Raw genomic sequence first — 25,485 nt, 5'->3', positions numbered from 1 at the left:
CCACCCCCCCCCCCCCCCACCCCCCCCCCCCCCCACCCCCCCCCCCCCCCACCCCCCCCCCCCCCCACCCCCCCCCCCCCCCACCCCCCCCCCCCCCCACCCCCCCCCCCCCCCACCCCCCCCCCCCCCCACCCCCCCCCCCCCCCACCCCCCCCCCCCCCCACCCCCCCCCCCCCCCACCCCCCCCCCCCCCCACCCCCCCCCCCCCCCACCCCCCCCCCCCCCCACCCCCCCCCCCCCCCACCCCCCCCCCCCCCCACCCCCCCCCCCCCCCACCCCCCCCCCCCCCCACCCCCCCCCCCCCCCACCCCCCCCCCCCCCCACCCCCCCCCCCCCCCACCCCCCCCCCCCCCCACCCCCCCCCCCCCCCACCCCCCCCCCCCCCCACCCCCCCCCCCCCCCACCCCCCCCCCCCCCCACCCCCCCCCCCCCCCACCCCCCCCCCCCCCCACCCCCCCCCCCCCCCACCCCCCCCCCCCCCCACCCCCCCCCCCCCCCACCCCCCCCCCCCCCCACCCCCCCCCCCCCCCACCCCCCCCCCCCCCCACCCCCCCCCCCCCCCACCCCCCCCCCCCCCCACCCCCCCCCCCCCCCACCCCCCCCCCCCCCCACCCCCCCCCCCCCCCACCCCCCCCCCCCCCCACCCCCCCCCCCCCCCACCCCCCCCCCCCCCCACCCCCCCCCCCCCCCACCCCCCCCCCCCCCCACCCCCCCCCCCCCCCACCCCCCCCCCCCCCCACCCCCCCCCCCCCCCACCCCCCCCCCCCCCCACCCCCCCCCCCCCCCACCCCCCCCCCCCCCCACCCCCCCCCCCCCCCACCCCCCCCCCCCCCCACCCCCCCCCCCCCCCACCCCCCCCCCCCCCCACCCCCCCCCCCCCCCACCCCCCCCCCCCCCCACCCCCCCCCCCCCCCACCCCCCCCCCCCCCCACCCCCCCCCCCCCCCACCCCCCCCCCCCCCCACCCCCCCCCCCCCCCACCCCCCCCCCCCCCCACCCCCCCCCCCCCCCACCCCCCCCCCCCCCCACCCCCCCCCCCCCCCACCCCCCCCCCCCCCCACCCCCCCCCCCCCCCACCCCCCCCCCCCCCCACCCCCCCCCCCCCCCACCCCCCCCCCCCCCCACCCCCCCCCCCCCCCACCCCCCCCCCCCCCCACCCCCCCCCCCCCCCACCCCCCCCCCCCCCCACCCCCCCCCCCCCCCACCCCCCCCCCCCCCCACCCCCCCCCCCCCCCACCCCCCCCCCCCCCCACCCCCCCCCCCCCCCACCCCCCCCCCCCCCCACCCCCCCCCCCCCCCACCCCCCCCCCCCCCCACCCCCCCCCCCCCCCACCCCCCCCCCCCCCCACCCCCCCCCCCCCCCACCCCCCCCCCCCCCCACCCCCCCCCCCCCCCACCCCCCCCCCCCCCCACCCCCCCCCCCCCCCACCCCCCCCCCCCCCCACCCCCCCCCCCCCCCACCCCCCCCCCCCCCCACCCCCCCCCCCCCCCACCCCCCCCCCCCCCCACCCCCCCCCCCCCCCACCCCCCCCCCCCCCCACCCCCCCCCCCCCCCACCCCCCCCCCCCCCCACCCCCCCCCCCCCCCACCCCCCCCCCCCCCCACCCCCCCCCCCCCCCACCCCCCCCCCCCCCCACCCCCCCCCCCCCCCACCCCCCCCCCCCCCCACCCCCCCCCCCCCCCACCCCCCCAGTGGTAGTCATGGCTTTCATTTGAAGCAACCGCGGCAACTCTTCCAACAGGTGAATCTGGGCCGCATTCTAGGAGGGTTTACTCAGGATCGTGGCCTTAGTTCTCTCGCATGAAAATCAGTGTGGGGCTCTAGTGCCTTTTAACAGGGTTGATTTTACACTGCTTCTGTAACTCTTCTATCCGTGGGTTCTGTAGGGCAGAACTCCGGAACGAGTTTGCAACACCAAATGTTCTTAAAAATGAAATGGTTTACTTTCTCAATACATGCTGCTACCATATAACATCAACATTTAACACTCACTCTTCAAGGTCCCATTCAGGTTGCATTTTCGGTCCTTCTAGTTACAGCCTTACTGATACTGCCAAGTCCGCATTTCTTCTTGTAAGTGGGTTATTCCTGAAGACTCCAAGGGCTTGGTGAACAGGATTCAACATGGTGAAGGTTTCCAGGAGAACTCTCACCCATTACAAACATAAAAAGAAACCCTGAAACAATAAACTCCAACATTTACATAAATACAGCAAAAATAAATAACTACCTTCCCAGTAGTTCCTAAAATAATATTGCGTGTTACCTTAATAAGGTGTTATAGCTTGCTACAATCCAAGGTCCGAGTCTGGTAGCCTTGTCTCCTCCAAACTACATGAGGTCTGCTGCAGCTTCTTGCTGCTTTGAGTCTCTACCCTTTACTGGCCAAACCGCATTCTGGAGCATGGGGGTTGGCGACTTCCCCAAAACTAGGTCTTTGTGGGTTTAATTGCCATTACCTTCTGGAGCCCAGCAGCCCAGGCCAGCCTAGATATGTGGGGGGGGGGGATGACTCTGTTTGCACGTGCCCACAGAGAGGGCTCTGAGTGCCACCTCTGGCACCCATGCCATAGGTTCGCCACCACTGCTCTAGTCTTTCTCGGAAAAGCAATGAGAGAAGGTGGCAGGGTATTGTCCAGTCTTGTCAGATCTCAGATCTAAGCAGGGTCAGTCCTTGGATGGGAGACCACCAAGGAAGGTTCTTCAGTGGACTCATAGAATCACAGAATCATAGGCCCCTTCCGCACACGCAAAATAATGCGTTTTCAAACCACTTTCACAACTGTTTGCAAGTCGATTTTGCCATTCCGCACAGCTTCAAAGAGCACTGAAAGCAGTTTGAAAGTGCATTATTCTGCATGTGCGGAATGAGCCGTAGAGTTGGAAGAGACCCCAAAGGCCATCAAGTCCAACCCACGGCCATGCAGGAACCTCGGAGACCACTGAGGTAAACCTTTCCCCTCTCGTCCCATCCTCATTACGTTCTTTGCTGACTCCTTTTGTGAAATGGCACCATTTCCCCCTTTTTCTCTCTCGCCCTTCGAGCCAACGCCCGGTTTAAAGATTACCAGGCTCGGGAGACGAGGACCACGCAAAATTCGCACCCTGCCTTCAATCACACGGTCCCACCCAGTTTCCCAGCTGTGGATTCCGCACCTCCCAGCTGGTCGCACGCTCTTGCCAGATTTTCCTGGCCTTCTGCCAAACCCCACCTGGAAACCTCCTTCCGCATGTCTAGGGTGCGTTGTCCGCCCGCTAAAGGGAGGCAAAATGATCGCTTGCACACAGTTCTGAATCGAGTCCTGTTAAAATTTATTCTCCGGTTACTGTCAGCTTTGGTGTAGGAATCATCCTGGTTAGTTTAATCAGCCTCTTTGTTCATCGCTATGCAGAGTTCAGACAGATTTAAGCCCATTGTAATACACACCAAAATAGGATCAAGTTGTAAAGATATTCAGATTTTTGATGAAAAAACTGAGATTTTACACAGGAAACCAGGTTGCTCTTTAAATGTGCATTGCTCTATCAAAAATAGGACCTCACACATACCCCAATTCAGTGGTGGGATTCAAGCTGCTCCGCACTAATTTCTAAGTAGAACCGTTATGCTAAAACGGCTTTGTAAACAACCGGGTTGTTAAAATTGTTTGAACTTCTAACCACTGAAATTCTGGACTTCCTTTTTATTTTGGTTGCAAATGCCTCCAGGAGCAGCAGTATGAGGGAGGCAGAGCTCCATGTATCTAATCTGGAGGAACCTGGTTTGACTCCTAGCTCTGCCAAGGGCTTCTGGAGCTGGAGGCAGGCTTCTCTTGGGAATCTAGATTAGCCTGTGCACTCCTAGCCACACGCTAGCTGGGTGACCTTTGTCGAGCCACAGCTTCTCGGAGCTCTCTCAGCCCCACCCACCTCACAGGGTGTTTGTTGTGAGGGGGGAAGGGCAAGGAGATTGTAAACCCCTTTGAGTCTCCTGCAGGAGAGAAAGGGGGGATATAAATCCAAACTCCTCCTCCTCCTCCTCCTCCTCCTCCTCTTCTTCTTCTTCTTCTTCTTCTTCTTCTTCTTCTTCTTCTTCTTCTTCTTCTTCTTCTTCCATTTTACCTATCAAAACACCGATTTGGCACCCTAAATTCTGCACCCCAGTTCCTTTGGATGAAAAATGGCAGCTGCATTTATAATGCTGGGTGGATTCATTCACCAGGCTGTCCATTTGGATATATAGCTGGGTCAACCTGCATTGTATCCTGACCAGGCTAACCTGATCTTGTCAGTTCTCTGAAGCTAAGCATGGTCAACCTTGGTTAGCACTTGGATGGGAAACCAGCAAGGAAGTCCCGAGTCGCTACCCAGATGCAGACAGTGGCAAACCACCTCTGTTCTTCTCTGGTCTTGAAAAGTCTGTGCGGTCACCTAAAGAGCCAGCATGGTGTAGTACTACAGAGCAGGTGCACACTAATCTGGAGAACCGGGTTCGAGTCCCCACTCTGCCACTTGAGCTGTGAAGGCTTATCTGATGAACCAGATTAGCTTGTGCACTCCAACACATGCCAGCTGGGTGACCTTGGGCTAGTCACAGTTCTTCGGAGCTCTCTCAGCCCCACCCACCTTTGTTTTTTTGGGGGGAAGGGAAAGGAGATTGTAAGCCCCTTTGAGTCTCCTTACAGGAGAGAAAGGGGGGATATAAATCCAAACTCTTCTTCTCTTCTAAATTAGAAGAAGAGTGAAGAGGGGTTTGGGGTTTATATCCCCCCTTTCTCTCCTGCAGGAGACTCAAAGGGGCTGACAATCTCCTTGCCCTTCCCCCCTCACAACAAACACCCTGTGAGGTGGGTGGGGCTCAGAGAACTCCAAGAAGCTGTGACTAGCCCAAGGTCACCCATCTGGCATGCGTGGGAGTGCACAGGCTAATCTGAATTCCCCAGATAAGCCTCCACAGCTCAGGCGGCAGAGCGGGGAATCAAACCCGGTTCCTCCAGATTAGATACGTGAGCTCTTAACCTCCTACGCAACATGATGGTAATTTCCACCACCGTCCATGTTCTGCTGGGTTATTTCGCAATGTTCTCTGTCCATTTGTAGAGGTCTACTGAGACAGACCAATGGGAACGTCCCCGTTCGGAATTCACGCTATGGCGGAAGATGGGAGAAGGATGTTTCGGAGAAGTGTGGGAAGGAATGTGGAAGAACACGGTGCCAGTGGCCATCAAAATCATGAAACAAGGTTTGTGGGGTGTGAAATATGTCATCAGTTGTGAAATCCTTCCTCTGTTCAGTCTCTCAATCGCCTGTTTCCTAACAGGGAGCTCCCTTGCATTTGCACGACTAGACCCAAGTCTCAGGACCTGGCTAAAGAGGGGAACTTACTCTGGAAGTCTGCTTAGAATCATAGAGTTGGAAGAGACCCCCAAGGGTCATCAAGTCCAACCCGCTGCGATGCAGGAACACACACTCAAAGCACTACTGACACATGGCCATCCAGCCTCTCTTTAAAAACCTCCAAAGAAGGAGACTCCACCACACTCCAAGGTAGTGAATTCCACTGTCAAACAGCCCTTAATGTCAGGAAGAACATTTTCCTGATGTTTAGGTGGAATCTCTTTTCCTTCACCTGGAACCCATGACTCCTGGTCCTAGTCTCTGGAGCAGCAGAAAACAAGCTTGCTCCCTCACCAACATGCCATCCCTTCAGATATTTAAACATGGCTATCATGTCACCTCTTGACCTTCTCTTCACCAAACTAAACATCCCCAGCTCCCTAAGTCTCTCCTCGTAGGGCATGGATTCCAGACCTTTTACCATTTTGGTTGCCCTCCTCTGGACCTGTTCCAGCTTGTCAATATCCTTCTTGAATTGTGATGCCCAGAATTGTAAATATCCCAGGTGAGGTCTAACCAATGCAGAATACTGAGGTACAATTACATCCCTTGATCTAGACCAGTGGTTCTCACCCTTCCTAATGCTGCGACCCTTTAATGCAGTTCCTCGTGTTGTGGTGACCCCCGACCCTAACATTGATCCATTTTACAGATGGAGAACACTGATGCGAGAGCGCCCTAGGCGCTCCCTGTGAAGTGGCTATCTTAACTCCCTTAAAGGGGCCAGTAACCCATGTGGTTGAGAACCGATGATCTATACTCCTATTGATCTCCGAGATCCTAGTCCAGAGCTCTAACCACTACACCAATTGGGCTCTCAAAATAGTAAAATAAATCGATATTGGCAAACCACAGACTTTCCTCTGACAAACGTTCAATTTTTGCAACTTTGTGTGTTTCTTCAACAGCAAACATGAGAGACGACTTTGCCAAAGAGATCCAGAACTTGAAATGTCTGAAGCACGCGCGGCTCATCAAACTCCTGGCGATCTGTTCCGTCAGCGAGCCCATCTACATCGTCACGGAACTCATGAGGAAGGGCAATTTGCACAGCTACCTCAACAGTTAGTATCCCTCCGGCTGTAGCTTCCAAGTTGCTTCCCGGTTGCATAGTGTGTGTGTGTGTGTCCCATTCCGCACATGCACTTTCAATCCACTTTCACAATTGTTTGCAAGTGGATTTTGCTATTCCGCACAGTAAAATCCAGATGCGAAGTGGATTGAAAGTGGATTGAAAGTGCATTAGTCTGCATGTGCGGAAGGGGGCTGTGTGTATCTTTCACTGGGTCACATGACCTGTCCCGTGTGCCACATTCTGTGTGGGCCAAACCAGGCCGCATGGTCTCTTATACTGCCTAACAAAACCCTACTGAAATTATTCACTGTGCCCTAAAGTGCTAAAAGATGATCAAAGGAGTGGGTTGTTGTTGTTTTTTTAAAAAGCGTGCATGAAAATCCTCAGATACGTGCTAAGAAAAAAAATATATTAAGACCCTTGCGTATTTCAGAAAGCAGCTTTGAGGACTCTGCTGTCTCTCTTTGCAAAACTGGAATGCGGCTGACCTCTTGCAAAGCTCATCCTAACTTGCAAAGGGACCGATGTCTTCCCAAGGCTCCAGCTCAGCTCTTGCAGACGTTCTTTTAACCTGTGGAGGAGCTGAAGTATCCCAATTCATTTTTTTTAATTGAGCAACCCACCTTCTTGCAAAGCTTATATAACCCCTCTCAACTAGTCCCTGAAATGTTTACATCATGAGTGAAGACAGGTAAAAGTTTACAATCCAAATTAATCGTCAGACAAAATCCATGCCTACTGTTAGGCACAGGGGCAAAGGCCCTGTCCTCAGAGCAAAAGCTGACCGGTTACAAAAATAACCATCCAAAAGCTTCCTCAGTGTTCAGAGATTTATTGTTTTCTTTCAGTTCTGCGCAGAAGAGGGAACTCTCCTCTGTTAGCAACAGGGAGGAGGTTCAAGGGGCATTACATGGCGTAATATAATTTATAAATTCCCTCTTTACAAACATCCCTCCCTTGGTTCCTCTCTCTCTGACCATTATTTGAGCCAAGAAGACGACAGACCTGGAATATGTCTCATCCCACCTTTTACCACACCTTGCCCATTCCCATATTTGGTGAAACTGAAGTCAAAAACAGCAGTGGCGTAGGAGGTTAAGAGCTCATGTATCTAATCTGGAGGAACCGGGTTTGATTCCCAGCTCTGCCGCCTGAGCTGTGGAGGCTTCTCTGGGGAATTCAGATTTTAGCCTGGGTAATCTCAGGCCACACGCTTGTGCCGGGGCAGACCTTTGGGGCTAGTCAGCAGCTTCTCGGAGCTCTCTCAGGCCCCACCCACCTTACAGGGTGTTTGTTGGGTGAGGGGGAAGGGCAAGTGAGATTGTCAGCCCCTTCGAGTCTCCTGCAGGGAGAGGAAAGGTGGGATATAAACCCATACTCCTCCCTCCCTCCTCCTCCTCCTCCTCCCTCCCTCCTCCTCCTCTTCTTCTTCTTCTTCTTCTTCTTCTTCTTCTTCTTACGTAAAAGGTTTCTAAAACAACTATTGGTTTCTATACCAACTAAGATTTTACTTCATCTTTATCTGTATTTGTAAGCTTCTGCTAACTTCTTATCTCTACTGAGGGGCCCTGTTTTCCCAAATCAAAGCTCAGTGTCAGGCTGGTCTATGAGTTTCATTTTTTCCAACGAAAGTAAGTTTTTGAAGTGCTTGGTGCCCCATGAATTACACTCATATAACTTTTATGATGAAATATAATGGCTTAAAACATTATAAGCTTAGCATATTCATATCACTGCCACCACCAATCCTGCTCGGCCTGTGATCGAGGGTCAGGATTTTTCTCTGATTTCAGGACAGAGTTTGGAAGGGCTCTCTGTAAAGCGCCGCTCCAGAAATAAGAAGGGAACGCTTCCAAAAACGAATACAGCTGCAGCTGCAAGACACCCCCTCCCCTCCATTCCCATATCATCCCTGAGCTTCGGAGGCACTTAAACTTTAACTTATATTTGGACCCACAAACTAGAATTGATGCAGCAATTGGGGAGGTGCAAAGAGAGCGGTGATTTGTGGTTTCAGAGGGCTGTTGTGTCGGTCTGCGGTAGAAGAGCTAGATTCGAGTCCAGTCGAACCTTCGAGACCACTTCACACAGGGATGCAAGCTTTTAGCTCGGGTTGGCTCTCCCTTTCTGGGATAAGCAAATTAGGAACTGGGAGGATCCCCAAGTCTTTATATCCCGGTGTGGGAGGGTTATTGCAAAGAAAGGTCTCAGGGTGAGGAGGTACAATGCAAAATATAAGTCTATAAAATTATGCATGGGGTAGAAAATGTTGACAGAGAGAAATTTTTCTCTCTTTCTCACAATACTAGAACCAGGGGGCATTCATTGAAAATGCTGGGGGGAAGAATTAGGACTAATAAAAGGAAACACTTCTTCACGCAACGTGTGATTGGTGTTTGCAATGTGCTGCCACAGGAGGTGGTGATGGCCACTAACCTGGACAGCTTTAAAAAGGGTTTGGACAGATTTATGGAGGAGAAGTCGATCTATGGCTACCAATCTTGATCCTCCTTGATCTCAGATTGCAAATGCCTTAGCAGACCAGGTGCTCGGGAGCAGCAGCAGCAGCAGGCCGTTGCTTTCACCTCCTGCACGTGAGCTCCCAAAGGCACCTGGTGGGCCACTGCGAGTAGCAGAGTGCTGGACTAGATGGACTCTGGTCTGATCCAGCAGGCTCTTTCTTATGTTCTTATGTTCTTAATCCGCTTGATTAGAGCGGGGGAGAAATGTTCAGGGGCATAGATTTAGCATCTGTAGTGAGATAAGAATCCTGTGTTCTTGTTCAGCCCTGGGGAGTCCATTGTCCTGAATTATGAATGAACTCAACTTCAGCAATCTCACCTGTAATTTTTCACCACGGCCCTTTCCTGAATGGCACACATTATCCCCATCTTGTCAGATCTTGGAAGCTAACCTTAGCACGTGTGTGGGAGATCACCGTGGAAATCCAGGGTCTTTACAAAGAGGCAGGCAGTGGCAAACCACCTCTGAATATCTCTTGCCTTGAATACCCTATGTCAGTGGTGGCGAACCTATGGCACGGGTGCCAGAGGTGGCACTCAGAGTTCGTCATGTGATAACAGTGTAATTATTTCAGGGAGATTATTAGCATTAAACCTAAGACCTAGTTTTGGGGAAGCAGTGTAGGTAACCCTGTTAAGCACTGTTAAACCCCACTGATTTTCATGGGAAGAACTAAAGCATGATCCTTCACCTGGGAGTAAGCTCGGTTGCTGGCAATGGGGCTTGCTTCTGAGTAAACCCTCCTAGGGTCGTGATTCACCTGTTCGAAGCGTTGCACAGTTGCTTCAAAGCAAAGCCACCGACTACCACCAAGCTTACTCCCGAGTAACGCGCGCCTTGGAGCCAACCATTTTTTCTATACTAAAACCTCAGTATTCAGGTTTATTTATTTATTTATTTGATTTCTAAACCGCCCTCCCCCTAGGGGCTCAGGGCGGTGAACAACAATGATAAAACAACTTTTAAAAGTTAAATTGTCATGTTGGCACTTTACGATAAATTAGTGGGTTTTGGGTTGAAGTTTGGGCACTCGGTCTCGAAAAGGTTCGCCACCACTGCCCTATGTGGTTGCTACAAGTCAGCTGCGACTTGATGGAACTTTTCCACCCCCAATCTCCCCTTGAAGCTACGCTGTCTGGGAACTGGCTCTCTTAGGCCCCTTCCGCACATGCAGAATAATGCACTTTCAATCCACTTTCAATGCACTTTGCAGCAGGATTTTACTGTGCAGAATATCAAAATAAACTTTCAAACAATTCAAACTCTTTCCGCACAGCCCAATTAAACCAGGATAAACCCAGTAAGAAACCTGGGTTGGGGGGGGGGGACTTTGCTTGGATGCTGATCCTAGCACAGATTCGCTCCACGTCCCCCCCCCCCACACACACACACAAAAACCCCCGGGTTTTTCGACAACCGCGTTAGGTGTGATTCTTTCGTTTTAAGGCGGCTGTGAGCCACGTCAAAACATGAGACTCGCACATAATGCATGAGAACATAAGAACATAAGAACTAGCCTGCTGGATCAGACCAGAGTCCATCTAGTCCAGCTCTCTGCTACTCGCAGTGGCCCACCAGGTGCCTTTGGGAGCTCACATGCAGGATGGGAAATCAATGGCCTTCTGCGGCTGTTGCTCCCGAGCACCTGGTCTGCTAAGGCATTTGCAATCTGAGATCAAGGAGGATCAAGATTGGTAGCCAGAGATCGACTTCTCCTCCATAAATCTGTCCAAGCCCCTTTTAAAGCTATCCAGATTAGTGGCCATCACCACCTCCTGTGGCAGCATATTCCAAACACCAATCACACGTTGCGTGAAGAAGTGTTTCCTTTTATTAGTCCTAATTCTTTTCCCCCACATTTTCAATGAACACCCCCTGGTTCTAGTATTGTGAGAAAGAGAGAAAAATTTCTCTCTGTCAACATTTTCTATCCCAGGCATAATTTTATAGACTTCAATCATATCCCCCTCAGACGTCTCCTCTCCAAACTAAAGAGTCCCAAACGCTGCAGCCTCTCCTCATAAGGAAGGTGCTCCAGTCCCTCAATCATCCTCGTTGCCCTTCTCTGCACTTTTTCTATCTCTTCGATATCCTTTTTGAGATGCGGCGACCAGAACTGGACACAGTACTCCAAGTGCGGTCGCACCACGGCTTTATATAGGGGCATGACAATCCTTGCAGTTTTATTATCAATTTCTTTTCTAATTATCCCCAGCATAGAGTTTGCTGAGTTTTGAGTTCTGATAGTAACTATTTGAGTTCTGATAGTAACTATCATTTAAATCTGGGCAGGAGGGAGTCCTGGCTTGTTCAAACAATCATGAAATCTGCCCCGCTGGCCTTTTGTGCCTGCACTCGTGTCTCCCGAGGCTGAGGTTTCCCTCGGGAAAGATTCCCGAACGCTGCATTCCTTGCTTCTCAAATCTACCCTGCAGCATGCAGAACTCGTGACTGCTCTGGAGAAAAACTGGTACTCATTCCAAAATGCAATGCCCCAAATCTCCTTCCCAGGGGCAAAGATGATCTGCTAATTTGTCAACGAAGAGCCGAACAAAGGCTGACTGCCGTGTCGGTGCCAGAGTAACCACAACAAAAGATCAGCCCTGTGTGCTATGTTTATTTTTTTTAACACCGACCTGGGAAATATTTGGCACAGGAAGCCGGCTGAGCTGCTTCTGAAAAAGGGCGTCGTTTCAGAAGAGAGGTTCCTGGGTGAGTGAGCTGGCGTTTGAATTGAATTAGTTACCCAAGCAGGGATGACGCCCAAAGAGAAAACAGGTCCGGAGCACTTTGGCAAGAGAGCAGCTGGGCTTCATCATGCCAAAACCATGAACTTTGTCTCCTGATGAGCTTCCTCATTGCATCGGACAGGTGGGAAGTGATTTGGGTTTGGGTTTGTTGTTCTTATGAGGCTCGGCCTGGTCTCTTCCTCCAGAGAACAGAGGCGCACGCAGAAGGCCAGAGAGCCAGGTGCCTCTGCCCTACTTTCCCAGTTAAACTTTTAATATTGTTATGATCAAGGCGAAGCGGTGTCACAGAATTATGGAGATGTGCTATCCGGCACCCAGTTCAGCATCCCGAGAATCTTTGCCTTCAATGTATAAGAAAAGGCAAGTTTGATTCCCCACTCCTCCACATGGGCGGGGGACTCTAGATCAGTGATGGCGAACCTTTTCGAGACCGAGTGCCTAAATTGCAACCCCAAACCCACTTATTTATCGCAAAGTGCCAACACAGCAATTTAACCTGGATACTGAGGTTTTAGTTTAGAAAAAAACAGTTGGCTCCGAGGCATGTGTTACTCAGGAGTAAGCTTGGTGGTAGTCGGTGGCTTTGCTTTGAAGCAATCATGCAACTCTTCCAATGGGTGAATCACGACCCTAGGAGGGTTTACTCAGAAGCAAGACCCATTGCCAGCAACCAAGCTTACTCCCGGGTAAAGGGTTGTGCTTTAGTTCTTCGCATGAAAATCAGTGGGATTTAACAGTGCTTAACAGGGTTACCTACACTGCTTCCCCAAAACTAGGTCTTAGGTTTAGTGCTAATAATCGAGCCCAGTGGCCCAGGCCAGCCTAGATGTGGGGGGAGGGGCACTCTGTTTGTGCATGCCCACAGAGAGGGCTCTGAGTGCCACCTTTGGCACCCATGCCATAGGTTCTCCACCACTGCTCTAGATCATACACAGGACATGAGTCGGCAGCGTGATGCAGCAGCTAAAAAGGCAAATGCCATTTTGGGCTGTGCCAACAGAAGTACGGTATCCAGATCACACAAAGCGATGGTATCGTTTTACTCTGCTAGACCACATCTAGAGTGTTGTGTTCACTTTTGGGCGCCACGGTTTAAGAAGGATGTTGACAAGCTAGAACACGTCCAGAGGAGGACAATGAAAATGGCGAAGGGTCAGGAGACCACGTCCTAAGAGGAAAGGATGAAGGGGCTGGATGTGTTTACCCTGAAGAAGAGATGACCGAGAGGTGATATGACAGCCATCTTTCCAGATTTGAAGGGCTGTCATAGTCCGCACACGCAGGATAATGCACTTTCAATGCACTTTCAATCCACTTTGCAGCTGGATTTTACTGTGCAGAACAACAACAAAAATCCACTTTCAAACAGCTGTGAAAGTGGATTGAAAGGGCATTATTCTGCGTGTGCGGAAGGGGCCATATAGAGCAGTGATGGTGAACCTTTTCGAGACCGAGTGCCCAAATTGCAACCCAAAACCCACTTATTTATCGCAAAGTGCCAACATGGCAATTTAACCTGAATACTGAGGTTTTAGTTTAGAAAAAATGGTTTGCTCCAAGATGCGCGTTACTCAGGAGTAAGCTTGGTGAAGCAACCGTGGAACGCTTTGAATGGGTGAAAAATGACCCTAGGAGGGTTTACTCAGAAGCAAGGCCAGCCTAGATATGTATGTGTGTGTGGTGGGGGGGGGGGGTGATTTTCCACTCCCCCTACATGATGAACTCTGGGTGTGCGTGCTCACAGAGAGGGCTCTGAGTGCCACCTCTGGCACGCGTGCCATAGGTTCGCCACCACTGATATAGAGGATAGAGCAGAGTTGTTTTCTGTCGCTTCAGAGGGTCAGATGAGAACCAACAGGTTGAAATTAAACCAAAGCATTTCTCGGATAAACATTAGGAAGAATTTCCTCAATAGCGGATTCCGCACAGCATATTTATAATGTATCTTTTGATATCTGTTTCAAAACCTGGGTTCCCTTGTTGCAGAATTTGGAATATCTAGTGTAGAACACCCTTAGGCCTTGGTTCCCTCTTACCCGGAGTTGCGGGCACATCCTGGTCTCAACCCTGAAGAGTCACAGAGGACCAAGATAAATCTAAAAGAGGGAGGGGCGGGGTTTGGGGTTTTTTTGCAATATGTTCCCAGGCAATAGGAAGGCTTTGTGTGAGAGCATCCTTGAGTGCTCCCAGGGTCTATTGCAATATATAGTTGTCATAATCACCTGTAAAACTCTCCTGGGAACCTGGCCAGCCCAGTACCGTGTCGTTGATCTCAGAAGTGACTCCCGTGTGTTGCAGTAAGACATACCGCAGGAATGTTGCGTTCTAATACTGGCCCAAATTAAATATCTCAGAGGAGAGACTCTGGGACGGGGCAGGTCAAACAGGTAACAAGCAGATAACCATCTGGGTCTGACCATAAAATGCAAATTGCAGGCTGCTGCAGCTTCGGAGAGTTTGGGGGCCCTGCGGAGAAGGGAACGGCGACCGACCGTTCGACTCCCACTCAGTTTCACCCTTCATAATGCAGCTCTGTGCTTTGTTATTAGCATTCCAAAGAAGGAGGGACATGTGCTTCCAAACACACCATTTCCCCCGCTGCTTCAAAACAGCGAAGAACGAGATACGGTCTCAGTGGAACCAAGCAGCGAGCGAAGAGTTAAACCTCTTCTCCCGTTCCTTGCACTGCCTCAAGACAAAATGAGGCTGTGCAAACCTGAAATTTGCATTGTACAGACAGGCTGAGACGTATGTTCTTTATCTCGTCTATTTGGGTACAAAATTCCACGGGCTGAGGAAGACGGTAAAGACGCTGCGGGAAAATAGTTTGGAAAACAGCTTCTGGGAAACAATTAGCAATGTATTTGTTCTAATTAAGTGTTTTGTGTGTGCCTTTTACCGGAAGGGAAGTAGGAAATGCACTCACATAATGACCCCCAGAGATAATCTTTATCAGGAGTAGTGTCATGGTGTCTGAGTTGATCTGGAACCTTCTGCTGTAATCACTGGTGTGTGGAGACTCTCTAGGTCCGGGTCCCCAACACAGTGCCCAAGGGCACCATGGCACCAAGCAATTAGGGATGCCAACTTCCAGTCGGTGCCCGGAGATCTCCTGCTATTACAACTGATCTCCACGTGACAGAGATCAATTCACTGGGAGAAAATTGTCCCTTTGGCCCAGGGGCATTACGCCCAGGGGGACATAGTGCAGCCATTTAGATGCCCCCCCCGCACCCCTCCCTCATACACTGACTTCAAGACCTGGTGCAAAAAAAGTTGTTTGGTCATGGTGGGGGAGGGTGGCCACCCATACCGGGGGGGGGGGGGTGTAGAAGATTTTGCACTGGGCTACATTTTCCCTAGATACGCCTCTGCTTTGGCCCCATTGAAATCCATCCCCTCCCCAAACATTGCCCTCTGAGGCTCTATCCCCTCAAAATCCAGGTATTTCCCAATTCAGAGCAACCCTACTGCCAATACCTTTCTATGCTCCTAGCCAGTGGCGTATCTGCCTAGGGACAACAGGTACCCCTTGTCCCTGGGCGCCACTTTTCTGGTCACATGGGGGGCGCAAAATCGGGCCCCCACGCAACCAGGAAGTCCTGCTGTCTCATCGTTTTCGTGTACCTCGGACTTCCTGCTGCCCCCAAGCGCCCTCAACCCCGCCCTGGACTCCTCCCTCCCTTCCTTCCCCCCCTGCCGGCTGGGAGCCCAGCAGGCAGGGGGAGTCTGGGGGGGGAGGTGGGTACCCTAAACCTTGCCCATGTCCATGGTGACATGGGCGGGGTCGAGGGCAGTGGGGGTGGAGCTGAGGTGGGCGGGGCAGGGGCAGAGCCTGGGGGCATCCTGGCGACAATTTGTCTCTGGGCCCCATTTACCCCTGGTACGCCTCTGCTCCTAGCAAGTATTTTTGGACTGTAGCTTGGGTGAACAGGAGCTCTTGGCCAGCAATGCTTTTGACTGTCCCCAAGAGATCCAGGTGGCTGCGTGGCTTGAAATAACGTCATTTCAGCAGCCGCTGTTTCCATGGTGTCGATTTTATTCTCCCTTGTTCCTCTTTCATTATGGATTTGTTAAAATTATCCCTGTTCTCCCATGCAATTGGGCTTCCTGTGTGTGGCTCTAGGAGCAGCAGTGGCGTAGGAGGTTAAGAGCTCGTGTATCTAATCTGGAGGAACCGGGTTTGATTCCCAGCTCTGCCGCCTGAGCTGTGGAGGATTATCTGGGGAATTCAGATTAGCCTGTGCCCTCCCACACACGCCAGCCGGGTGACCTTGGGCTAGTCACAGCTTCTCGGAGCTCTCTCAGCCCCACCCACCTCACAGGGTGTTTGTTGTGAGGGGGGAAGGGCAAGGAGATTGTAAGCCCCTTTGAGTCTCCTGCAGGAGAGAAAAGGGGGGATATAAATCCAAACTCCTCCTCCTCCTCCTCCTCCTCCTCCTCCTCCTCTTCTTCTTCTTCTTCTTCTTCTTCTTCTTCTTCTTCTTCTTCTTCTTCTTCTTCTTCTTCTTCTTCTTCTTCTTCTTCTTCTTCTTCTTCTTCTTCTTCTTCTTCTATCCCTTGACAGCCATTTTGTCTGGCCAAAACAACGGGGATCAAAACCATGGTGGGTTGATCTGACCCACCATTTTCCCTGTTCAAAAACAGCCTCCCCCTGATTATTCAACATCCCCCCTCCCCCCCCCCCCCAAGGACTGAAAGGAATCAAGGAGGTAGTTTTTGTTAGGGAAAAGAGCAGGAAAAGATTTTTAAATGTTTCTCAGAACAACGGCGCAGCTTGTACCGAGAAAGCCCATGGCTGCTTTTTTAGGCGAAACTAAACGTCCAGAATTCCGACTATAGAGTTTGAGGGTCCCGTTAATTTAGTTCGTTGTCGTTTCTCATTGTTAAGGTGGAAACAATGAGAAACAATGAGGAACAGGAAAGCAAAGCAGAAGGGGGCTTGTCGGAAACATTGAGGCAAACCTCAAAACGCTGGCTTCAAAAGCCTGATTTATTTACAGGGGCTGTTCCCGTGAAATTACATCCGAATGTTTTTCCCCCTGAATCTCTTGGGGGTCATTGCTTGTCGAAAGGCCCTCCGCACCTGCTTTCTCATCGGTTCTTGCTGCATATTTTGGGTTGAGGTTCTAATCCTGAAAACACCTGTAGCGGGCCCTGTCACAAACTCGGCCCCACCAAAAACCCCACGGGCGTCCTGGGAGTCCGAGCCAAACCTCCCACTGTTAGCCCACCCGAAACGCTCCGCTCCTGTCAGTTCACCAGACGGGAATTTTCCTCGAAAAACGCACAGCTGCAAAACCAGAAATGAGGTCTTCTGGCCGGCCTTTGCAGTCGACACGATGGCAGGAATGTAAATGTTCCCTGTGGATATTTCATAAAAAGAAGAAAAGTTGGCTCCACTTCCATTTCAAATTCAGAATAGCTTGGAGGTTATAGTGCTTGGGAGTGCATTTGAAGGCCATTCACGGGTTACCAACCCCTGGACCCTTCCGCACATGCAGAATAATGCACTTTCAATCCACTTTCACAATTTTTTTGTGTAACCTCTATCTGTGGGTTCTGTGGGGCAGAACTTGGAATGAGTTTGCAACAACAAATTTTAAAAACAAGATGGTTTACTCTCTTAACATATAACATCAACATTTAACATCACACTTCAAGGTCCTGTTCAGGTTGCAATTTCAAGTCCTTATATTTACAGTCTTCTGATATTGCCAAGTCCAATTCTTCTTTGCAAGTGGGTTGGCTCCTGAAGACTCCAAGGGCTTGGTGAACAGGATTCAACATGATGAAGGTTCCCAGGAGAACTCTCACCCATTACAACCACAAAAAGAAACCCTTAACAAGGTGTTAAAGGCTTATACTAATCAAGGTCCGAGTCTGGTAGCCTTGTCTCCTCCAAACTACATGAGCTCTGCAGCCTTCTGCTGCTTTGAGTCTCCACCCCTTTCTGGGTCAAACCATTCTGAGCATGGGGGTTACATTTGCAAGTGGATTTTGCTCTTCCGCACAGTAAAATCCAGCTGGAAAGTGGATTGAAAGTGGATTGAAAGTGCATTATTCTGCACGTGCGGAAGGAGCCTCTATGTGGCACCTGGAGATCTCCCACTATTATCTTCCCCAGGCTCCACCACCAAAATCTCCAGGTATTTTCCAGCCCAGAGCTGGCCACTCTGTCCATTGGACTGTTCTATGGATCAGTGGAAGACCATCTGCTAGACATAGAACAGTAGTTCTCAACCTGGGGGTCGAAGGACCCTTTCACAGGGGTCGCCTAAGACTCTCTGCATCAGTGTTCTCCATCTGTAAAACGGATAAATGTTAGGGTCGGGGGTCACCACAACACAAGGAACTGTATTAAAGGGTCGCGGCACTAGGAAGGTTGAGAACCACTGACATAGAAGGTCCCAGGTTCCATCTTGGGAATCTCAGTTAGGAGATGATAGGAATGACCTCTGCAGAGGCGTAGCTCCAAGGGACACACCAGGCACACGCCCCTGTGGGGGTGGGGCAGGGGCAGGGCAGAGGACACACCAGTGCACCGGGCGCTTCCCCCCCCCCGCTATGCCTCTGGACCTCTGCCTGACACCTGGGAGAGCGGCTGCCAGTCAGAGCAGGCAATAGTGACTTTGATAAACCTGCTTTATTTAGGCGAGGGGCTACAGGTCAGTGATAGAGAAGCAGAAGGTCCTTGATTCATTCAGCCCTTTGCATCTCCAGTTCAAATAGTAAATGGTGGGAAAGACCTCTACCTGAGGCCCTCCTATAGCAGCTGTCGATCAGAGTAGGCAATACGGACCTTCCTGGCCCAATGGTTTGATGAAGTATAAGGCAATGTCTTACATGAGTTTTCCAGGCTTCGTGGCCGTTGTCTGGTAGCTTTAGCCGCGCAGCCTGGAAAACCCACAACAGCCAGTTAATTCTAATCTGTAGAGCCAGGTTTGATTCCGCCACTCCTCCACCTGCATGGCAGAGGCTTATCCGGTGAACCAGATGTGTTTCTGTAACCTCTATCTGTGGGCTCTGTGGGGCAGAACTTGGAATGAGTTTGCAACAACAAAATTTAAAAACAAAATGGTTTACTTTCTTAACATATAACATCTAACATCAACATTTAACATCACACTTCAAGGTCCTGTTCAGGTTGCAATTTCAAGTCCTTATATTTACAGTCTTCTGATATTGCCAAGTCCAATTCTTCTTTGCAAGTGGGTTGGCTCCTGAAGACTCCAAGGGCTTGATGAACAGGATTCAACATGATGAAGGTTTCCAGGAGAACTCTCACCCATTACAAACACAAAAAACCCTGAAACAATAAACCCCAACATTTACAACATAGCAAAAACAAACAACTACCTTCCCAGTAGTTCCCAACAAGATTGCAGTTACCTTAACAAGGTGTTAAGGGCTTATACCAATCAAGGTCCGAGTCTGGTAGCCTGGTCTCCTCCAAACTACATGAGCTCTGCAGCCTCTTGCTGCTTTGAGTCTCCACCCCTTTCTGGGTCAACCCATTCTGAGCATGGGGGTTACATTTCCACACTCCTACATTCCTGCTGGGTGACATTGGGCTAGTCACAGTTCTCTCAGGACTCTCTCAGTCCCACTAGGTATCTCTTGTGGGGGGAGAGGAAGGGAAAGGAGCTTGTAAGCCACCTTGAGTCTCCTTATAGGAGAGAAAGGTGGAATATAAATCCAATCCTCCTCTTCTTCTTCTTAATTCTGACTGTGAAAGCCTTCAAAAAGACACAACTTGGTGTGTTCCTGTGCCTTTACTGACATAGAATAGCAAGGTTTTCAAAGAGTCTGCCGCCCTTTTTAATAATGCTCAGCCAATGTCGCACCGTGAAATCTGTCCCTTTTCCCCCACTGGAGGTTCATGAAGGCTCTCTCAATTTTTTCTGGGATTTGCAGGTATGGCAGGGAAGGATCTCACCAAGCATCACCTGCTCAGCATCTCTTGCCAGGTGGCTGACGGGATGACCTACCTGGAAGAGCAGCACGTCGTTCACCGAGATTTGGCAGCCAGGAACATCCTGGTGGGAGATGACCTGGCCTGCAAAATCGCTGATTTCGGCCTTGCCAGACTCCTCAAGGTTTGTTCAAGATAATCTTGGAAACTTTGCCTTTGCAAGGGACTTTTGGGGGGTGGAGCCAGGGGTGGGCAGAGTTTGGGGAGGGGAGGAGCCTCAATATTATAGAATCATAGAATCATAGAGCTGGAAGAGACCCCAAGGGTCATCAAGTCCAACCCCCTGCGATGAAGGAACACACAATCAAAGCACTCCTGACAGATGGCCACCCAGCCTCTCTTTAAAAACTCCAAAGAAGGAGACTCCACCACACTCCGAGGTCGGGCATTCCACTGCTGAACAGCCCTTACTGTCAGAAAGTTTTTCCTGAGGTTTAGGTGGAATCTCTTTTCCTTCACCTTGAACCCATTACTCCTGGTCCTCGTCTTTGGAGCAGCAGAGAACCAGCTTGCTCTCTCACCAACATGACATCCCTTCAAATATCTAAACATGGCTACCATGTCACCTCTTAACCTTCTCTTCACCAAACAAAACATCCCCAGCTCCCTAAGTCTCTCCTCGTAGGGCATGGACTCCAGACCTTTGACCATTTTGGTTGCCCTCCTCTGGATCTGTCCCAGACTGTCAATATCCTTCTTGAATTGCAGTGCTCAGAACTGTACACAATATTCCAGGTGAGGTCTAATCAATTCAGTATAGAGAAGTACAATTACATTCCTCGATCTAGACACTCTAATCCCTCGATCTAGACACTCTAATCCCACAGAGTCTACCGTCCAACCAGCCATTTTCCCCATGGGAATTGATCTCTGTAATATGGAGATAAGTTATAATTCTGGGAGTTCTCTTGGCCCCACCTGGAGGTTATAAAAATACCAACCACTCTGCACCAATGGCTATGAGAACTAACACACTATTATAGTTAACACAATGTAAAGAATTTTCTCAAAATATGCCACTGATTGGATAACAATAAAAATAACAATCACTACTTACCAGTGGCAGCTAAAAAATGATTTCACAACTAATACTTTTGTTTTGGTTGTAAGAACATTGTATATGTTTGGAAATACACAGATTGTGCAATGTTTTGAGTAATCGGTAATAAGGCCTGTGGTATATGAAACCGTCTACTACATAGATCAGATAAAAGCGTTGTTAGATTAAAAAGGGGTTTTTTTGTTATCAAATCAGTTACATATTTTGAGAAAATTATTTAAATTGTGTTAACTATAATAGTACATTAACGCTCACAGTCGGTGCAGAGCGGTTAGTATTTATAGTTGCTGGTGCACCTCCCACAAATTGTTTTGAAAATGGTGGACCTACCTGGAGGTTAGCCATTCTAAGAGGAGGGAATAGTCAGGAAATTCACCTCCTGGCTCACCTCCTCAATGTTATATGCTCTTGAGTTGGCCCCTTTGGCCACCTCCTTCTGCTTTCTCCACTGATACTCAACAGTCCTCAACATTCCCTGCCTCTCGGGGAACAGTCCTCAACATTCCCTGCCTTTCGGGGAACAGTCCTCAACACTCCCTGCCTCTCGGGGAACAGTCCCCAACATTCCCTGCCTCCCGGGGAACAGTCCTCAACATTCCCTGCCTCTCAGGGAACAGTCCTCAACATTCCTTGCCTCTCGGGGAACAGTCCTCAACATTCCCTGCCTCTCGGGGAACAGTCCTCAACATTCCCTGCCTCCCGGGGAACAGTCCTCAACATTCCCTGCCTCTGTAGCCAACAGTTCCTCCACATGGCCCCTCCCAAACAGTCTCACACTTCTGCCTCTCGGGAATTTCCAAAGTCCTCCACATTCCCTGCCTCCCGGGGAACAGTCCTCAACATTCCCTGCCTCTCGGGGAACAGTCCTCAACATTCCCTGCCTCCCGGGGAACAGTCCTCCACATTCCCTGCCTCCCGGGGAACAGTCCTCAACATTCCCTGCCTCCCGGGGAACAGTCCTCAACATTCCCTGCCTCTCGGGGAACAGTCCTCCACATTCCCTGCCTCCCGGGGAACAGTCCTCAACATTCCCTGCCTCCCGGGGAACAGTCCTCAACATTCCCTGCCTCCCGGGGAACAGTCCTCAACATTCCCTGCCTCTCGGGGAACAGTCCTCAACATTCCCTGCCTCCCGGGGAACAGTCCTCCACATTCCCTGCCTCTCGGGGAACAGTCCTCAACATTCCCTGCCTCCCGGGGAACAGTCCTCAACATTCCCTGCCTCTCGGGGAACAGTCCTCAACATTCCCTGCCTCTCAGGGCGGGCGGGGCATTAATAAACAGGGGGCGGGGCATAAACAGGGGGCGCCCCTGGAACATTCCCTACTGCCCAGAGCCCAGGTCTACTGCATGGAGCTCATGCCCGCTTACAGGTCTACTGGTCTGAGCCCAGGTCTACTGCAGGACCTCATGCTGGCATCCAGGTCTACTGCCGCAGAGCCCAGGTCTACTGCCTGGAGCGCATGCTGGCATCCAGGTCTACTGCCGCAGAGCCCAGAGCGTGGCTGGGCATTCCAGGGGCGGGGCATTAAAAATTTCTCTGTTACTGTAAAAAACTCTTACTGTAAAAAAAAAGTTCCTAATTTCCAGCTGGTATCTTTCTGTCCATAATTTAAACTCATTGTAGCAAGTCCTATCGTCTACTGCCAACAGAAACAACTACTTCTCCTCTAATTGACTGCCTGTCAAATACTTAATACTTTCAAATACTTAATTTTGTTTCTAGAAATCAAAAGAAGGAGACTTTCCTTAAATAAGGAACTTTACCATATTTCTAAAACATGTCTTTAAAACAGCCCAACAGGGAGAATTATCCCGTTTTCTACCTTCGCTAACCAGCCACATAGGAAACAACAGGACTTTATGATTTTTGGACCTAATGGAATTTCTAACGGAAAAGCAGACCCAATTAGTAACCCCCTCTCAGCACACACAAATAATTAGTAACCCACTCTCGGGAACTGGTGAGAACCTGCTGGATCCCACCTCTGATTCAATGCCACAAGTAGAGATTCAAACCGTGGTCTTCCAGATACTGGCCCTGCACCTTTAATTACTACACCATACTGCTGGAGAATTGATTGTTTGCCTGTATGCAGATGATAATGTTCTAAGATTAGGACACATGATGTGGTTGAACTTCAGAGCTTTCTATTAACTCTAAAAAAAAAAAGGTGTCCTAATCCTTGCACAATCTACTGGGAAATTCTTCTTCCAAGGAGACTCAGTGAGATGGGTGGGGATGTTCTTAGTATCAATCCTGCCATGAACTCAACAGATGATTGCAACAAGTAACCCCATCTGAACCTCCGCTCGCCTCTCCATCTGCAAAATGGCATGGCGCTGTCCTTCCTTGCAATGCCCTTGTGAGCAGTGGTGGGATCCAAAAATTTTAGTAACAGGTTCCCATGGTGGTGGGATTCAAACTGTGGTGTAGCGCCAGTGGGGCTGGGCGGGGCACGACGGGGGCATGGCCGGGCATTCTGGGGGCGGGGCATTCCTGGGCAGGGCTGTGGCAAGGATGCAGCCGCTGTGCCGGTCCTTGGGCGGGAAACGAATGCACGCAGGCACAGGCTGCCACACACGCCGGTGCACCTCCTGCTAGACTGCTTCAAGTACTGTGCACTACTGCTGAGAGGAGGGGCGTAACTAAGGCAAACATCACGTGGCAAAATCACCAATTAGTCACCCCCTCTCGGCACACACAAATAATTAGTAACCTACTCTCGGGAACCTGTGAGAACCTGCTGGATCCCACCTCTGGTTGTGAGGATTACCAAGACGGTGTGTGTGATGGGTATAAATTTATGGGGCAAGAAACAGCAGCTGTGGTCCTTTGAACAAGCCAAACTAGATCATGAGGCACTACCCAACTGAGCTTTCCTTTCAGGAACCTTTTAGCCCTAAGCAAGTTCTGGGACTGTTTTTGACCTATTTTGCAAAAGACCCGTTCTTGGTTTCCCTGCAGGATGATATTTATTCCACCAGTGGCAACGCCATGATCCCTGTGAAGTGGACAGCCCCAGAGGCAGCTGTCTACCAGACCTACTCCCTCAAATCAGATGTCTGGTCTTACGGAATTCTTCTCTATGAAGTTTTTACATATGGGCAGAGCCCCTATGAAGGTAAGGCATTAAGAACATAAGAACATAAGAACAAGCCAGCTGGATCAGACCAGAGTCCATCTAGTCCAGCTCTCTGCTACTCGCAGTGGCCCACCAGGTGCCTTTGAGAGCTCACATGCAGGATGGGAAAGCAATGGCCTTCTACGGCTGTTGCTCCTGATCACCTGGTCTGTTAAGGCATTTGCAATCTCAGATCAAAGAGGATCAAGATTGGTAGCCATAAATCGACTTCTCCTCCATAAATCTGTCCAAGCCCCTTTTAAAGTTATCCAGGTTAGTGGCCATCACCACCTCCTGTGGCAGCATATTCCAAACACCAATCACACGGTGCATGAAGAAGTGTTTCCTTTTATTAGTCCTAATTCTTCCCCCCAGCATTTTCAATGAATGCCCCATTCAATGAATGCCCCATTCTCTAACTATGCCATTTCTGTACTGATGTAGGTTTTCATCCTTTGAGCTTCTTGAACGGTCAAGTAGAGCAGCTAAGAGTGTGATCCAGAAGAAAAGCTTGGTTCAAGTTTACACTTATGCGTACACTCCCAAGCCGTTCGTTAACTTAGTGAGCTACTGTTCACTATATGGAAATGATAATGCAGAAATTCGGGGCTGTTATAATAATCACTGCAGGCGGAACTACCTGCCAAATCCTATATTGGCCTTAATGTTAAAGAATGGTGGTGCTTGGGGGGGGCGGGGGATTACAGGAAAGACCAGTTTAAATTGGCAGGGAGATACCCTGTTTCCCCGAATATAAGACATCCCTGGAAAATAAGACGTCGTAGAGGTTTTGCTGAAGGGCGAAATATAAGGCATCCCCCAAAAGTAAGACGTAGCAAAGTTTTTGTTTGGAAGCACGCCTGACGAACAGAACACAGAAAAATAAGACATCCCCTGAAAACAAGACATAGCGCATCTTTGGGAGCAAAAATTAATATAAGACACTGTCTTATATTCGGGGAAACACGGTATGCTGGATGTAAGGCGATGTAATATCGAATCGACCACTAGAGGGAGCTTTAACCCTTCCTGAACCTATTCATTCTCCTTTAGAAGCGTCATCCAAATCATAAGGTTACCAACTCTCGATTGAGAAATTCCTGGAAGTTTGGGGGCTGAATGGGGGGGTGGGGCTGAGCACTGGGGAGAAAAGAGACCTCCATTGTTATGAAACCATAAAGTTCTCTCTCCAGAGCAGCCGTTTTCTCCAGGCAAACTAATCTTCTTTTGTCTAGAGATCAGTTGTGATTTTGGAAGAGACTCAGCCGCCCACATGGTGGTTGGCAACCTTCCTATAAACCATTTTCCTTAGCATGAAAGGATGAAGATTGGGGGGCTTTCCAATTTGGCGCAGAGGTGACTAAGAAGAGATGGATATAATTATAATTTTTTTTCCATGAGGCACAGAAAGTAGCTAAGCCAGAACTTATTCTTCAATAATCCTAGAAATTATAGTAACCTAAAGAGTTGATGGTTGGTAGATTCAGGGCAGACAGCAGAACATGGTTCTTTATAGAAGAGAAGAAGAGAAGAGTTTGGATTTATTTCCCCCCTTTCTCTCCTGCAGGAGACTCAAAGGGGCTGACAATCTCCTTGCCCTT

At 50.9% G+C, this 25,485-nt stretch overlaps 1 protein-coding gene across 1 annotated transcript; it reads left to right on the top strand.

Moving 5' to 3' along the window:
- Positions 1 to 5,083: 5,083 nt before the first annotated feature.
- LOC125433417 (tyrosine-protein kinase Srms-like) lies at positions 5,084 to 24,381 on the top strand. Its single transcript, XM_048497922.1, has 5 exons — positions 5,084 to 5,221; positions 6,285 to 6,440; positions 19,642 to 19,823; positions 23,728 to 23,884; positions 24,329 to 24,381. The coding sequence occupies exons 1-5, from the start codon at positions 5,140 to 5,142 to the stop codon at positions 24,379 to 24,381; spliced, it is 630 nt and encodes a 209-aa protein (XP_048353879.1). The 5' UTR covers positions 5,084 to 5,139.
- The last annotated feature ends 1,104 nt before the right edge of the window (positions 24,382 to 25,485 follow it).

The sequence above is a fragment of the Sphaerodactylus townsendi genome, linkage group LG05, assembly GCF_021028975.2.
Source record: "Sphaerodactylus townsendi isolate TG3544 linkage group LG05, MPM_Stown_v2.3, whole genome shotgun sequence".
Taxonomy (NCBI): domain Eukaryota; kingdom Metazoa; phylum Chordata; class Lepidosauria; order Squamata; family Sphaerodactylidae; genus Sphaerodactylus; species Sphaerodactylus townsendi.
Note: the sequence above shows the minus strand (reverse complement) of the source record. Positions and strands in the feature narration are given on the sequence as shown.